Here is a 17,634-nt window from a genome sequence, read left to right as displayed (position 1 = left end):
CACAAATATCAGATTATCTCAAATTGGTTTCTTGAATTTGACAGTGATTTCACTGTACTCAAATAGCCTTAACAGTCATCAATCTCAAGCCAATAGAGCACCTTTGGGATGCGGTGGAACAGGAGGTTTGCCTCATGGATGTGCAGCTGACAAATCTAAAGCAACTGCGTGATGCTATCACGCCAATATGGACCAAAACCCCTGAGGAATGTTTCCAGCACCGTTGAATCTTTGCCACAAAGGCGATGCATTACTGATAAGTAATGAAATTTGTGGCCTTTAGTAGCAGCAATCAAAATCCTCTGCGCATTCATCGAGAGGAACATAACCAGAACAGCCCTACTGTGACAAATTGCAAGGAAATGGAAAAAAAGCTGCAGCTGTATAACACAGTAGATACAATAAAAAGTGATTTTTCCAGTCCAGCAGAGAGACTTTTGAAAAACACTGCTGTCATTTTTCAAAGTGAATTGTGTTCCATTACCTGTACTGAGCAGTAACAGCACCTTCATGCACAGGTACTCTTCATAGGACACCTGCAGTCTGACAAACTCATTACAGATCTTCAGCATCTGCTCGCACTGGTCAGTCATGAAGGGCAGCTTCATGCGATCTCTGTGAGAGGAGAGGAAGTGTAGAGCAGGTGAAGACAAGAAACAGAAGAAAACAGAATTAAAAGAGACACACAGGTTAGACTTGGAGCTGTTTCACTCATGCTGTTATTCAATTCCCAATAAATAGCCCTGGCAGGGATGTGCTACATCCTTGCAGGAGAAATCCAGACTCTAAAATCAGTCATGATGGATTTTCACACCTCACTTCCACTAACACACAGCCCACATTACTTTTTTCTTAGAAAATCAATACAGCACATTCTCCTGATACATAGCCTTGGGCTGAGCACTGTCTACTCTTTCTGACCAACTGCAGTGCCATCGGCAATGACATCTTCACATTTCATATCTATTTTTTACTCCTCCTTTTGGAAGTGACTCTTCACAGCTCAGGGCTTTCTTTCTAACCATTTCCAATAAAAAGGTTGAGCTGTTTGCAAGATGTCGATGTGTTTTTAGCACTGTTTACAAATGTAGAAAAACTGGATGGTTCTTTCAGAAATCCCAGCAGGTATTTAAACAGCTTAATAGTTCAGTTCTATTTACCTGAATTTACTTTCTACTGTAAGATCCCTGTAGTATTAGAAAGAAAACCCCAACAATCATATGATCCCCTATGAGCAAGCAATAGTGGGAGGGAAGAAGTCCCTCTTAACAGGAAGAGACCAGACTCAGGGAGGGGTAGTCACTTGCTGTTATAAATAAATGGCAAATGGCAAAAAAAGGATATGTAACAAAAGAGTACACAAGAATAGCCTCTATTTTGTTTCCTCTGGGAGTGACAAAGACTGTAGTAAACACAAATTCATCAATCAATTTTCCGCAAGCAGTGAAAGTTGTAAGTATGTAATTAACATACTGCAGTCTAACCTGAGTCCCGCCTCTGTGGCATAGAAAATTATTTACAGTATAGTTCATAATGCAGTTGTTCCTGTATTTTTTTGAATTACTTGAGTAGGGTAACTCTTGAAGTGTTTACAGACTATTATTACAGATATTTGATTCCTTGTACTTTGTTTTTTCTAGCCTCCCTAGTCATTGCCTCTTGTATATGATTTCCTATTTAGTTACTTCCTGTTTTATTTATTAGTCCCCATGTGCTTTGATATTAGTTTTATTTCCTTTTATGTCTCCGTTTATCCGTTTATGTCTTAATTAGTTTCAGTTGTGTCTTGTTACCCTGGCGTTTCTACTCTCCCTGATTACCTCCTGTGTATATTAAAAACCTCAGTTTGTATTTGTTCCTTGTTGAGTTATACTGTGTTCCTGGGTGTGCTATCTGCAGGATTAATGGTTTTAAATATTTTTTATTATTTTTTCCCCTTTTTCCGCATTGCCTCAATCAAAGTGTTTTGTGTTTATGAAGTCTGCCTCAGAAAAAGTCTGCGTTTGGGTCAGGAACCTGCAAACCATGGCAATAATAGCTGATGTACTGGCCAAGCTTATTTATTCATGGGGGCTTTTTGTTGCTTCTGAAAATTAGGTGAGAAGGTCAGTCCTGGGTTCATGTCTGCTTCTTAAGAAGGTTAACATAGAAACTGGATAAAGGGTTAAGCAGCTTACACAGCTTGACGATGAGCAAAAACTAGCGAACACCCTTTTCCACGTCCCTCATAATAAAACATAGAACTGGAGTTTAGATTTCAGCAAAAATATAACCATATTCTCATTGTTAGACAGTAAATTCTCATTTACATGTGACTTTATCACTCAGCCTTCTGACCTGATTTCTATACTGAGTCACAAAGCTGAGTCACAGATAAATGGTTAACTTTGTAAGTCAAATGATGAAGTGAGACTAACACCGTGAAATGAGCAAATGGAAAAACAAAACTGCTCAAATATTAGAACAGCTGTGATTGTTACCCACTTGTTGATGACAAGATCAGGGGCGAAACAAAGCATGCTGCCATTACACTGCTCGTATGACCTCCAGCCAAGACTGAAAGACATGAGAAAGAGCCAGGAGCACTGCAGCAGAGTCATCTGGTCATCAAGGTGCAGATTGCGGAAGCCTAGGGACGTAAAAAGACTGTTAGAACAACTAAACCAGATAAACACAAGTTCATAAAACAACCACAATAACAAATTCAAAGATGCAACATCAAAAAGAGACACCAAATACTGTCTGTGATTTTTTTTTCTCCCTAGGACTGACGGTCTTCAAAACAAAGCAAGCTATGAGGTTATTACAAATGTGCTTATACGTAAGCACATATGATTGCATATGTTATAGTGATAGTCATCAGTTGTGCATACTTTTAAAACAGCAGTGAAGAATATTTTCATGTTTTGATTTCAGAGAATACAGACATTAAAGACAAGCGGAAGTAATTGCTCAACTCTTTTATTAAAACTACCACACAACCAGCTAAGAAATACTAGAAATGGACCATACAGTTAATTGGATATTTAAATTGAATTGCTGTTCAGTTGTTTCTGCTCTCAAAACAATAAAGGTTGAACTGCACATTAAGTCCCTTCATTTTCTGTTTGCTTGAAATATGGCTCAGTTATGTGAGACCCCCCCCCTCCTTTTAGTGCTTCTCCTCTCGTTCGACTTGCCAGTTCTGGACATCACATACATAAGATTTAAAACCAGATTATCTCTTCATTTTTTCCCTTGTCATATAAAGAGAAATTACAAAAAGAAAAGCCAATAATATGGTTTTCTGGGAGGTTTCTCAGGAGCAGAAATACAGGCAACTCCTTGGACTGATTAGCAAGTCATGTGCTTTCTTTTCTCATGAGTTGAAACTAGCACGAGTGGTTGGAGTTTCAAATTCATTTTGTTTCCATTTTTGTTTTGGTGGAATGGAAACAGCGTAGGAATAAAACCCAGCAATTATCGTATTTTCTTGACATTTAAACCATGAATTTAAGTTATATTGACAACAATAAAATGTAAGTATATCCATTTATGTGCTGAATCCCATGTTTTGGTGTAGTGTCTTGCTCCACTTAGAGCGAAAGAGTCCTCAAACATGGCAAAGAAAGTTTTTCCTATTCTCATTTTCCATGCATTTCAACAATAGTACAAAGATACATTCTATATGTGTGGATCTGAGATTATATCATCGACTGGTAGTTTTCTGTCAAACTGTATCTATAGTTACGAGCACATTCCCCTTGTTAATACACAAATTATTGTGTTTAAGCAGCATTTTTAGCAGTGGCATATTTCCATTTGGTATCAAGGGGTGCACACGTGTGTTCAGTACCATTGCAATGCACAAACTGCATGTGCTGCTCTTGAGCTCTCGTGACAAGCTTCGAAAACAATGCAGTGATCCCCAAAATTTAAGAGTTAATGAGTTATTAACTTCGGTCATGACCTTATACCTTGGAAGTGGTAGGTTTCTAAAAACTCTGGCCATGACATACAATAACTCCTCCATCTGTAATTATGGATTCAGCCATTAAGGTGACATGACATTGGTAACTAAACAACTATTTTAAAAAAAAGGAACGAGGAAAGAGGAATCAAAAAAAAAAAATCTACCTTTTGAGCATTCTGAAGTGAGATGCATCAAACACTTCCTTATTGGTCACCCTACCATTAAGATGACAGCCAGCTGGCTACTGAACTGAGCCACAACTGCATGTTCGCTCGTTATCTGCTTTGTTTAAACTGTATGACAACACTCAGACAAATAAAGGCTGTGGTTTTAACCAGAAGAGCACTACTGAAGTATGTACTACTGAAACACTCGCAAACTACTCACCAGGTAGTAGCGAAACTCTGAGAAGTGCAGTACAAACCATAATAAGAGAACATATGCCTTCAAAGTAAAAGTACTGCCTTTTGTGCTATTAGCAATCTACTTGTGACAATGTTTTCAGTATAGTGGCATATACTTCTTTGTGACCAATTTCATGCTAACCAGTGCTGGAAACTCGTCCCCCATTTTTTTTTATAACAACTGGAGGTAGCCACATTGTTGTTGGTCAGTCTATAGGCCTATATGACTAAGGCCTAAGTGGGGACGTACGACTGAGGCAACTTCCTTAACTGGCATCATGTGTTAAAAAAAATAGACAAGTAAAAGTGGATGTAGTTGTTTTTCATCATCGACTTGACCCATTAGTTCAATTTTCTAGATGGATTTACCACCAGTGATGGAGTCTGTTCGAACAAGTCTGTGCATATAAACTAAACCAAAGGGAATCCATGGTAAAGAGCTTTTCTGTTACCTGGTAGTGACTTGGCCCACTTGACTGCAGAGACAACCTGCTGTCCCCCTAGCCTGTTGAGAGTAGACATGAGCCGTGATGAAGTATCTGGCAGTGTGCTGTCATAGCCCGAGTAGATGATCTCTGGTTCTATGGCCTTCAGTATGGACAGCATGGTCGGCACGAGTTGGGGCATGCTCCTGGGTACGACTGGAACAGGCATGTTGCTAATGGTGGGCTCTGATGCCCCAGCCCGGTGCACTTTCATCTTGATCAGCTTTTTGTTTTTCCTTGCTGTGAGGTGAGACATAGCAATAAAAGAGAGGTACAGAAAAAAAAAAACATTCAGAAAATGCTTTATTAAAATAAATTGTTCATAAGTGTGTTTTCTACAAATGTTTTGTGCAAGGTGCAATTAAAAAATTCAGCGATTCTATGCATAAAAAGCATAAGCTCTACCTCATTTTACCTCATTTCAGGCTGACTGGCTAATTTTGACCTTTCAAGGTCCATCTCCTTTCTAGGCACTGCTATTGTTTTTAGATCGCTTTCTGAAAATCCTTCACTGTGCAGCTCAAAGATCAGCTATGACTCCAAGAACAAATGGGGTTTTTTCTTGGAAGAGTGTGCAGTGTCCAAGACTGAACATCAGTTCAAGAGCCAAATATTTAGCTCAAACGGTCTCTGCTGTGGTACATGCCCTTTGTGCGCCCAGCTGCAATATGTAATAGGTAGTATTTTTGCCACATAAACACAATTTTTGCCACACCTGCAGTTCTTCTGCAGATGTCAGATTGGACTCTCTGGAACCTTGTCCTCATAACTAAAAAATAATGCAAGATAAAGGCTCGTGATTTTGACGAATTGGAGGAGCCCCAATGGGTATTGCAGACATACTTCTAGGAACAACAGCATCTCTGGAAGAGATCCAGACATGCACAAGGAGCAAACCCTGGAGGAAAGGGTTGCTTTTCCATGGGCTGGGCAATGGAACTAAAATTAAAACTAAAATGAAAACATATAGAGTCAGTGAAACTAGAACTGTAAAAACAATTGAAATAAACTGATCTGACCAAATGATCTGGCTCTAGAAACACACAGAATACAAAAAAGTTACTTTGTGACATAAAGACAGGCTATTATGTCCTGAAGTGAATAATCAGTTCAAAATTAGCTTTCACTGTTTTACTGCACAGTGTAATTAACCTAGAAAAATCAACGTTGTAATGCATCCATGTATGTATAAACACTTCTATATTCCCAGTTAACGCTAATAGGTTATTTAAGTTACACGCTTGCTTCATCCCACCTTACAACATGGATGAAGAAATTTCACTTTGAGTTTTAACAAACCAGTTAAAGATCAGGAGAGTGCCACATGCTGGTCTCTGCCCAGTAAACAGGTACAAAATCACAAAAAGATTTCCATTTATGAGGACATATGACTTAACAGTGGATTTTTTTTGTTGCTTTTTTTGTTTTTGCAGCTTCTCTCCATCAGTGTGACATCAGTGAAACAACAGAAATGGCAAATTGCGGTGTTTTTTGCCCACAACTGTACATTATCTAAGCCTCATTTGAACATTTTCTGCAACTAAATGTACAAAACGTCAGACTTTGAGAGGTTACCATGAAAAAACATGTTTTTCCTACTCTACCTTTTTTAATTTCCTCTCTTGGTGTTTCTATGGCAACTAAGAGCCTTTCTGCTGGGAGTCTGTCTGCTGATGCGCTGACTTCCATCAAATCCCTCTCTCTGTCTTTGTTCCTCTCACTCTCTGTGTGCGAACCTACCTTCACCCTTGTGTGACCAAAACTGCACTTTTAACATGTAATCTCACTCAACGCTGATTCACACAAACTAGTAACAGCAATTTCATTCCCCTAAGGGAGCATCAAGCGGAAACAGCACAACAAGCAGTTTCTTGGTTATAAAGCTGTTGTTTTGTTTACAACCTGTTGCTTCCCATGTCCATCTTCCTTAACGTTGTCACAACCTAACTTTGCACTATGTCCTAAACATCCATTAGATCAAGTAGAAAAATTTGAAAGGTCATCAGGTAATAGAAGTTTTGGAGGCTTGGACTTAGTAGTGAATTAAGCAGTGATCAGTGTGAACCATATAGAAGGCCATATTAGCCATTAGGCCATATTTAATGTATGTTTCTTTTTTTCCTTTGATCTTCCTTTATTTTTATACTAAACTACTAATCTCATCTGTAATCTAAAATGTTCTTTACATAGTCAATAATCTGTCATTTAGCTCAATTTTAAAGCTAAAATAAAAGAATGAGAGTTTACCTATTTTTGGAGGAAATTTCTGTGTCATTGGATTTATAACAAATTTAAAGTAAGTGAAATAAACTACTGTGCAAAAGTTTCAAGCCACTCCAATTTATTTATATCTTGCTAAAAAATGGGAAATAAGTGCAGCAATTTATTAAAATGTGTGCAAACTTAACTGGAAAACCTGGATTTAAGGCAAGAATAGAGCCAATATATGGTTTAACCATCTTTACTCTTCACCACATCTTTCTTGTAATTAAAGTACTCAAAGTTATTTGGATACTGACTGCTTTTTTTCCCTTTCTACCAGGATGATCACACACTGGTTCAATAATGTCGAGGTCTGGTCTCTTTAGACCAATGCATGAGTGTTTCAGTTTGTGTTTTTCATTTTTTATATGCTTTTATTGTACTGGCAGTGTGCTTGGGATCATTGCTGCACTAAAAAATTAAGCTGTTGCTAATGAGATGCTTTCCAGATGGTATTGCATGGCTAATCAAAATCTGACGCTACTTCTCTGTGTTTACAGTTCCATCAATTTTGACAACACTGGCTGAAATGCAGCCCCAAACCATGACAGAGCCTCCACTACATTTTACAGATGGCTGTATATGCTCACTGTTGGACCTCTCGTCTGACCTCCTTCATGCATACTGATGATAATTTGAACCAGAATTTAATTCAAATTTGGATTATTCAGTCGATAAGACTTATTGTCAAAGATTTTCTTTCCAGTTCTTGTGTAATTTGTCCTCAATTTACCTCAGTTTTTTTCTATGATTTCCATTCCTTGTGAATGATTTCATGACAACCACTCTTTCACTGAGACCACACTGCCAGAATGCGCCTTTCTTAGCTGTCGCTACAGCTCTGCATCACTGGCTTCCTTTTACTAAATAATGTGATTGTTTGTTTTTGCAATCAGAGTTATATGTGCATGCTCCTGCTCCTGATTGGTGCTTCCACTTGGCTCATGTTCACTAGATCATCTGGGATTTGGACCAGAGACCTCTTGCGACCCTAGCGAGAATTATACTGCCTAGACCAGCGTTTCTTTAAATGAACCACTGCAAGTAGAACATGGACATCCAAGGAGAAAGGAGGACACTAGGTAAAATTAATACTTGAAGGGGAAATTAGGTTACTGGTACAATTAATTTCATTAAATGAACCAATTTGGATCAGTTTTTATTAATGATTGATTACAAATTGTGTGGGACATGAACTTTTTTCAGCTTCTGAAGTTGGGGCTTCCCGAAAAACTTTCAGAACCACTGCCCTAAACTAAAGCTGCTCGCACTGAATCACAGCTGCCCTGAATGACAAATTGGCTGCACTTTGAAGCAGCTGCAGGGATTACTGCTGCAGTTTGGCTGTGGCACTGGTCTAGTCATGGTGGAAGCCAAGATGAAAGAAGAGCAGTCAATATTATAGGCTGAACATAAGCCAAGTGGAAGCACCAATCAGCAACAAGCCCTTGCACATACAGATGAGAGTCCAAGAACAGAGTAATTCACACTTTAAGAGATGAACTGCCACATCCACCTTTGTCTGAATGATCCAATCAAATCCCTGCTGGAAATATAACCAGCACAGGTACTTTACTTTACTTCACAATATTGCACATAAGACAAGATAAAGATGCCCAGTTTTTCATTAAAGCTTTGAATGTTGGCTGGACTCATTTAAAGATGGGTCTGATCATTTACCTTCCAAGTTCATTCCAGCTTGAAGACATTTTCTGAAGCGGCAGGCTGGACAGTTCTTCCTGCGGATCTTATCAATGATGCAGTCATTTCTCCCTGCACACAGGTAGTTGTGCTGGCCTGTAAATAGAAGAAGGAGAAGAAGGAGGGGGAAAAGAAGACATTAGCTAGCAAAGAATGTTTGAGAAGGATTAGCACGAGCAATATCTATGACCACACTAATCACCTGTTGATTCTACAGTAAGCCTAACAGGCTTGTGGGATCCCTTTGGTGTTAACAGCTTCACTTCCACAACTATGCACTTAGACTAGACGGTCTTTGGTCTTTGAGAGTAACGCACAGTCCATATTATCAACATTCCGATTATGGAGCATGCACCAGATTCCAAAACAGGTCAACATTTGATTATAGAGCATGGATACTTTTGATTTCTTAATAACCCTTTGTTACACAAGAAGGAACAGTTGATTTGTGACCACAATGAGGAAGTCATGTGAAGTCAATCACCACCTAAACTACTTTTTTTTTTTCTGATTCTCTCAGATATCCAAATGAGCGTTATTCTCAGCACTTTTCTATAAAGCACATTTTGGCCTGGTTGTCACCAATTCTCTTAGCTTTGTTATCTTTGGTTAAAATACTTTAATTACAATATCTTGTATTTTTTTAAATAAAAAATCATATTTAAATCCGGATACACATGAGTCTCAGAGCCGAAGACTAAGTTATTTTGTTTCTTGCGCGTTCTTTTTGCTGATTAAAATTTGCCCCAAAATGATCCTCATTGCAAGTTTACAGTGGAAGGACAAACATGCCTGAGGATAAATTTGGCATTTCCTACATTAACATTGCCTCTTGAACACTTACAAGATCACAATCTGCAGCATTTTGTCAATATAATTTTCAGGTCTGTATTTTTTAGCTGTGAAAGTCCTCACTAAATCATTGGGCTGTTGCTCAATATTTTATGGGCTACGCTTGAAGATCTACTTTATGTCTCAGTTATGTAGTCTTGATGCAACAGCGTTTTTGTTCCAGTGCATATAACACTTATACGACAGGACCTGAGAAGTATCAGATTAACCACTTTCCTTCTAGCAACAGATATGCTTTTTATTTTTGTGATGAGTATTCAGTAGATAACCTATGCTGTGGAATTGGTCATAGTTTAAAGTTTCACTGTGACACTTCTTTGAAATCAAAATGGGATGATTAACTAGAAGTATCTTTGATTTTCGCCATATGAGTCACTAACCCAACCAAGAATTTCATATGAGGTGTTTACTCTGAAAAACAGACCATGGGCAGTTATTTAGAAAAAGTTGCAACTAATTGACATCTGCCTGTGGAAAGGATTCACAATTTTTTCACCACTTCCTTCAGTTGCCAGTCACTGTCAATGGAAAGTCAAGCACATTTCTATGTTTCATTTCCACTGGCTTTACATAGAAGTCTGCTTTTTCTCACAGTTGGAATTGTGTATTATTGTCCTCGTTAAGACTGCTTAAACATAGGACACACTATAAAATGCACAAATCACAAATTAGAAGAGTTAAAAAAAATATCAGGAATGCAGGCTACTTTTTCGACTTTGTGTTTACTCACTGGATTTGTGCTGCAAAGCACCAAGCGTCAGACTATAGTCTGCTCCAGCTCTGCAACACATAAACATCCCTCCTCTATCATTTGTGGTGTTCCTGTGAAAAATGCTAAGTTCAAAAGCCTATCTTATCAAACGAATATGTCCGTTCTGTGCGATTGAATTTCTACATTGTAGCTTACTATGGCGGGGAACGGTGAAAAGCCTACTTATTAGTCACTCGTGTTATAATAGCATTACTCATCATGGTGTAATGGCTGTTCTACGCATTATAATGAGTGGCAAAAGCAGAGGACTCAATAAATAGTCTTTTCATGTTACTGAAACTCATTATAATAGATGATACAACAAACTCTCCAGAAACCATTCATTTATTTTTTTATAGACCCGCTGAAAACCTTCTGCATGATTGCAGGAAAAACTCATTGACTGTATACAAAGTCACCAGCGTCAGTATTCCCCCTAGGGTGGAGGATGAACACTGATCTCCTAATGTGCCCTGATCTTTAAAATGTAATGCTTTTGATGCTTTTTGACCTAAAGGGCATTTAATTATACTGCTGGAGACATCTAATAAAACGGAAGAGCAATATTCCACAGTGTGTGACAACTTAAATTTCGTGGGCACTTAAAAAGGAAAGGAACACTATATAAATATGAAAAGAAGCACTATATAAAAAGAATCATATTATTCAATTAACAACATAAAAAATAGTACGTGCCTTTGTATACAGCAAAGCTTATCCAGTGCTGTTTTCTTGCATATTTGACACACGTTTCAGGTCATAAAACACATTTTAATATTAGATAAAGAGAAGCCAAGTAAGTATAAAGTAAGTAAGTATAAAATGGTGCTTTTAAATGATGATTTCATTCATTAAAGGACAAAAAGCTATCTAAGCCTTCCTGTCCCTTTGTGAATAACTAATTGCCCCCTAAACTTAATAACTGGTTGTGCCACCCTTGGCATCAAGAGCTCCAATCAAGTGTTTAACTGTCATTGAGCTTTTTACATTACTGTGGAGGAATTTTGGCCCACTCTTCTTGGTGGAATTGTTTTAATTCAGCCACACTGGAGGGTTTTCAAGAATGAATGACCTGTTTTAAGGTAATGCCAAATCATCTCAATCTGATTTAAATCCAGAGCCTTAACTAGGGCACTGAGATTCCCTCTCTATTTACAAGTAACTTCTTTACAACAGTAGCATCCTGCTGGTCCACCAGTGGGCAGCTCATACTGTGAAGAATGAGCAGCAGGAAGGGTTTGGTTTGCATTAACAAGGAATGAACATGACTAAAAATGATCGGTTAACAGTAAAATATGTTCACAGATATGATTGTACAAACAGGGATGCATACAGAAGCTACAGTGATCCAGGCAGAAGCTGAAAAAGAACCGAAGCTTAAACAGAGTCATTGTTCCCTGTCTGACCAGCACAGACACAGAGAAAATTAGCACAAAAAGCAGGGATCAGTGCTGCTATAATGCATATTACAGGTGGCGAAACTAATCCAGATGTCCACATAGAAATCGTGATGAACGCGCTACGAAACCCAATAATAATCATGATATTCCACAATAAAAATTGGTGGTGTGATGACAAGATTGGAGCTGACTGTTGCAGCCATCGCTGATATCACAGAGAGTCATTGCAAACAACGGCGTAAACAGCCATCTGCGGTGTCAAAAGTGCCAACTGAATCCCACTGGTATTCTCCCTCCCTTGTCCTGCCCTAATCTGCTAACAAGGGTCTGGCACGACCCATCAGCAGTGGTTGGTGAAGCCCGTAGCTGGGTTTATGGTTGGCACTGTGAACTCAGAGTCAGGAGGTCCTGAGCTTAAACGTGACCAGTGGAAGGGAATCCACTTTTGGATTCTGTAAAGGTAAACCACCAAATGTTTAGTATTTCATAATTCGCTTCATAATTAACAGAAGGATAAATGTAACTACAATCTGATAAAAATGTGAACAAGATGTAATTTTAAATGTACGATTTTTTAGTTTAGAATGCTTAATGGGGGGGTGGCAGAGGTTTCATTTCTCATGTCAGATCACAGGAAGTAATGTGGGTTAAGTGCTGAAAGAACAGACCTAACTGGAGACAGCATGTGATTGCGTTTAGATCTATCATCCTAGAGGAAGATAAGATGAGGGGCATTCCAGACAGAAAATGAAGAGTGCAAAAATCATTCACAGGCAATTTATGCTGATTTAAATGACCAAATCAGTACATTTGCATGCATTAACAGATAGTTGGCAGAACAGGCTATGCATGTTTCTAGGCAGATTGATCAGTGCTGAAAAAGTACAGGGGACATGGGCAAATCATGAATGCTAAAATTTCCATCATCGTCATCATCATCATAATAATAATCATTATTATTACTATCATTATTATTATTATTAAAAGTGTATTTATTTACCATCTGTGTTTTGTCGTGCTCTCCATCCTTCCCCATAGAGACAATGACCAGAGAAGGAAGAGGGGGAGAGAAAAACAAAAATGACAGGTATGACTTTCTCATTGCTACTGTAGGCAGTTATTTTCAAAGTGAAATTGCACTTCATATCGAATGCTTGGCAGTTACACCAGCACTGCATAACAAATACCGACATGCTGGATAACCGTTAATCATAATCTTAGTATACCATAGAAGTAAATACCAAGGGTTCTTGTTTACAGTTTCAGTCTATCTGTATCTGTTTCAGTCTATCTGTATCAGTTTGTCTGATACTTTTTTTCTTTTTTATGTAGGAGACTGCGAAAAATAAATTCCATTAAAAACCGGCCCTGTTTTAATCCTTAACTGCTGCAGAAGTCAAATAATCCATCTACACCGTGGCCCCAAATATTCAGAGTAACGATTTCCCTAAAGCAAGTCTGATCGCCAGCAACGCATAGAAATGAAAGAAAAGGACAGGGCTATGTTAACTGATACCTGAAGTTAAGTGAGTCATTTCTGTGCATCTTCAGTAAGTTTGGCCAATGATAAATAGAAGTTGGATGTCTTAGGGTTAGTCGCTAATAATGACTTAAAATACACCTCAGAAAACCCTATCTAAGCAACCTGTAACACATGTGCAGAGGCAGCTTGTAGAAAGAAAGGGAATGGAAAGAGAGAAGAGAAGCTCAGGGAGGAATGCATGACAGTAAAAGCCTTTAATGCAAAACACGGTTTGTCAAATGCATTCTTGCCCTTCCCTCCAAAGCATTCTGACACACAAACCATTTAGAGATAAATATGCACATTGAAGTATATATGTAGCTAACCTTTTCTTACTTGTTTGTGCACATATTAAATAGGTCTATGTAACCACTGTGGTTCAACAAAAGTATAATCAAATCAAATCAAATACCTTGCCTGTGACAAGAACCAAGTACCCCATTAGAAGATACGCTCACTGGACATTTTATTAGGTACACCTGCTCAACTGCTTGTTAACACAGATATGTACAGAGCCAGTTGCATGGCAGCAACTGAGCGGGAATAAAGGTGACATAAGTGACTTTGAATGCAACATGGTTGTTGGTGCCAGACAGGCTGGTCTGAGTATTCTGAGCTGGGATTTTCCCACAGAACCATCTCTGGGGGCTGCAGAAAATGGTCCAATAAAGAGAAATATCTAATGAGTCTCTAGAATGCCCTGGCATTCTCTGGGTATTTTTGCCAGAGGTCAGAGGAATGGCTACCCTGCTTTGAGCTGCTAGGAAACCAACAATAACTTGTTCCAATCAGGATATGGTGAACAGCACCTCTGAATGCACAGCATGTCAAACCTTGATGCAGATGAACTACAGCAGCAGAAGAGCACACAAGGTCCCACTCCTGCCAGCTAAGAATTGGAAACTAAAGCTACAATTTCACATGGACTCAACAAAATTGGACAACTGAAAACACTTGAAAACAACAAGCGTCAGAGTTTAGTGTAAACAACATGAAAGCATGGATCCCTTCTGCCTTGTATAAAAGCGGTCAGGCTGGTGGTGGTGTTGTAACAGTGTGGGGGATACTTTCTTGGCACATTTTTGGTCCCTTCACACCAACTGAGCATTGCTTAAACTCCTCAGCCTCACAAAGCTTGAATAATCCCAAGCACATTTTTCTTTAATAAAAATGAATTCACTGTACTCAAATAACCTCGACAGTCCAGCAGATCACTATTGGCCTGTGGTGGAACCGGAGAGTCATATCAGCCAACAAATCTGCAGCGACTGTGTGATGCTAACAGGTCATGTAGTGAAATCTCTGAGGAATGTTTCCAGCACCTTTCTGAATCGATGCCATGAACAATTAGGGCAAAAGGGGGTCTAAACCAGTATGGTAAGGTGTACCTAATAAATTGGCAAGAGAGCGTGGCCACTTTATTGGAAAGCTGGAAAAGAAAATGGAAAGATGATATTTCTGGATTACGGCCTTTCCTCTGCACGCTTTGGTTTTGTTGGTAATTAAAACCAGTGGTTAGCAGTCCCTGCTTTGAGGCATAACAAACAGGAAGGGGAATAAAAGAGGTGGAGAAATACAAGTAATGTACTAAACTCACAAACAATTGAAGACATAAGAGCTCACCATGCACTCTACTATTCAACTGTGACCCTGAACTTAGAGAAATCATTAAATTTTCTTTTTCAGGACAGAGCAGAGATGTGCAGAAGCATCAAGAGCTGTAGTGTAATGGGAGAAAACTTGTAATAAATACTAACAATTTAGTGCATATGCATATAAGCATATGTAATTTAAACATTCATAGTACCATCATTCAAAGTAAAACTGAATTTCCAGCATGAATGAGGAGTGTGTCGTGTCTGAGTGATTGGGGCAGTGGGTGCAGATTGCGGAAGACCAACCTTCAACGGCTCTCTTGAAGAAAACTTTGCAGCTGCCACATGTTACAACCCCGTAATGGCATCCAGAGGCCTCATCTGAGCACACCAAACAGATCTTATGAGTCTGCCCACTGGTCTTGGATTGGGCAGGTACCACAGAGCTGCTGATCTCTCCTTCTCTGGGTGATGAACTGTAATATGTAGAGAGAGGAAAGAGGGGGAAAACATATGTCAAGAATGCTGATTTGCAGCATAGAAATATCATGTGTAGGGTGACTCATTCACACCACCTTTGAATGAGCCCAAATTTAGTCATGCAATTTTCTGAAAACGGATCCCAAATATACACATTATTACAGAGACACAACAAATAAACACTGGCCACTGCTAGAACTGAACATTATCCTATTTGCTAATAGGCCTGTGACAGTCAACTTGTATCATGCACCGACTCAAATCTTAGGGTGATAAAAAAAATGCATCCCTCATCGGAATTCAAACCCTCATAGTGTTTGCAGTGTTTTCCCCAGGTTGACACAACCCAGTGATGAGCCAGATGTCTTTTCATTAATGCTTAAAATGAAAAACAAATCAACTGTAGGCCAAATCCAATGAAGCCTATCACTAATAGCTTCTCTGTGCGGTATCTAGGCTCTAAATCTCAGTCCAATCTTCTAAGTGTGTTACGATACAAAGTAAAGAATTGAATAAACTTCTTGAGAAGTGTAATCACACACGGTCATACACGTTGTTATTTCCACTGAGAGATTTACGCACATGAAGTGCACTGTGAGGCTTAACTAGTCACTAAGACCAACTTGACAGCTGCACTGCAAGTCAAGTGGCAGGATGCAAACCAAGAATACGCTACGTCTGCTGTGTTCGACTGACACTGCTGTGTAATCCATCACAGGAATTTGACCGCATTAAAGGGCTTAAATCTTTCCCCTGTTGTTTGTTTTGGTAGCACACTAGTTGGAATGTATATGGGGATTATGTAATAGGATTAGCTTGCTAAGCCTGACAATGACTTTGCGTTCAGGTCTATAGATATCTTGGCTCCAGTGCTGATACAACATCACTTCTCAACTAAGGCCTCAAGTGTTTTGCTGTCCATTTTCTCCACATGTTCAATCAGAACTGGAAAGTACAGTGGATTACATTAACTGGAACTTTGAATCCACCTTACAGATCAGGAGCATTGCTATCTAAAAAAGCACGACCCAAATTCACAGGGCCTGGTTTCTCATGGTCACTGGAAAGATGACACTTGCTTATGTAAATTGGACCGCAACCAAGGGGAGTAGCGTTGATGGATCTTGGAAGACACCCTAAGCTAAGATGTCTATTCATATCTATGGTGAGCTAGTCAAGATGACTCCAATGCAGCCAAGTTCGAATGGTATCTGGATTCAGAATGCAGTCCCAGCTTAACTTCTGATCCCCATCTGAGCAAAGTATGCAATCACAAAACACAGAATACTTTTTCACAAGTACTGTTCCACCTCACCACAAAAATAAATGCACGTCTGTTAAATATGCATACCTCAATTTCAGACCTAGTTTTCTGCATCACTATAACCTCAGTGGCTAAGTATGGTTCATTGTGAAACTTAACAAACCCACAAATTGAAACTATTAGGAGTTTCAGCTAGAAGTACAGTAATCTGCTTCAATAGTCTAATCAATTTTGGTACCTATAGGTTACATGCAGACAATGTATATACAAAACAGTCCTTTTACCCTTATTGTTCAGTTGATCCTGTACATAGTCCAAATATTAGGACACACCACTGATCCTGATGCAAGATGGGATTACTTATAAGGATTTTTATAATAACTGAATGACTACTAATTTTAATTACATGATATGTCAGTTAAAAGGCTATTGTCATTACAGAGCCAAAATATCGATATGCTAGTGTGTGTGCTACATCCGGATGCTTCCTGGTCACAAGGGATCTGGCAGAGTTTCATACAAATATACTGATGGGCGATTATTTTTCATTTCTTATGCAGTCATACAGTCATGTTTTCACAGGGCTCGATGCGGTCCTTTCACAGGACTTTTTAAATTAGTTGTTTTAAGAATGAGGATCATACCAAAAACAAACATCTATGCTATTCGTTCATCATCAACCTGGCAAACAACTGCGCTCGGGGTGTCACAGCTTTATAAAGAAGCTTTATCTGAAGTCATTAGGTAAATCATTTCCAGCATGAGCAACTGAGCCGTAATCGTAAGGAAACAAACACAGAACACCTCATTATGACAGGTATTGCATAATATTGTAGATGAAGTCTATAAAATTTGCTTTCGCAAATGTGGAATTTCCCCAACATGTCCGTTTGGGATGCTACAATACAAATTCAAGCAGATCTTAAAAGAGTTAAAAGCCCAAGCATTTCAGTGGACACAAACCCC

General features: G+C 38.9%; 1 protein-coding gene across 2 annotated transcripts in view; it reads right to left on the bottom strand.

The window, feature by feature from the left end:
- The window catches only part of LOC116309379 (glucocorticoid receptor), a 65,031-nt gene that overhangs the window by 11,194 nt on the left and 36,203 nt on the right, over positions 1 to 17,634 (bottom strand). The window contains exons 3-8 of one of the 2 annotated variants that reach the window (XM_039617883.1): positions 15,231 to 15,400; positions 12,808 to 12,834; positions 8,784 to 8,900; positions 4,809 to 5,081; positions 2,485 to 2,629; positions 485 to 615 (exon numbers count right to left, since the gene is read on the bottom strand). In XM_039617883.1, the coding sequence (XP_039473817.1) occupies positions 485 to 615; positions 2,485 to 2,629; positions 4,809 to 5,081; positions 8,784 to 8,900; positions 12,808 to 12,834; positions 15,231 to 15,400 (863 nt within the window). The remainder of the gene's footprint in view (positions 1 to 484; positions 616 to 2,484; positions 2,630 to 4,808; positions 5,082 to 8,783; positions 8,901 to 12,807; positions 12,835 to 15,230; positions 15,401 to 17,634) is intronic. The other variant, XM_039617884.1, reaches the window with a different exon arrangement.

The sequence above is a fragment of the Oreochromis aureus genome, linkage group 10 (assembly GCF_013358895.1).
Source record: "Oreochromis aureus strain Israel breed Guangdong linkage group 10, ZZ_aureus, whole genome shotgun sequence".
In the NCBI taxonomy this organism is placed as follows: domain Eukaryota; kingdom Metazoa; phylum Chordata; class Actinopteri; order Cichliformes; family Cichlidae; genus Oreochromis; species Oreochromis aureus.
The sequence above is the reverse complement of the archived record's forward strand: the minus strand, read 5'-3'. Positions and strand labels throughout refer to the sequence as shown.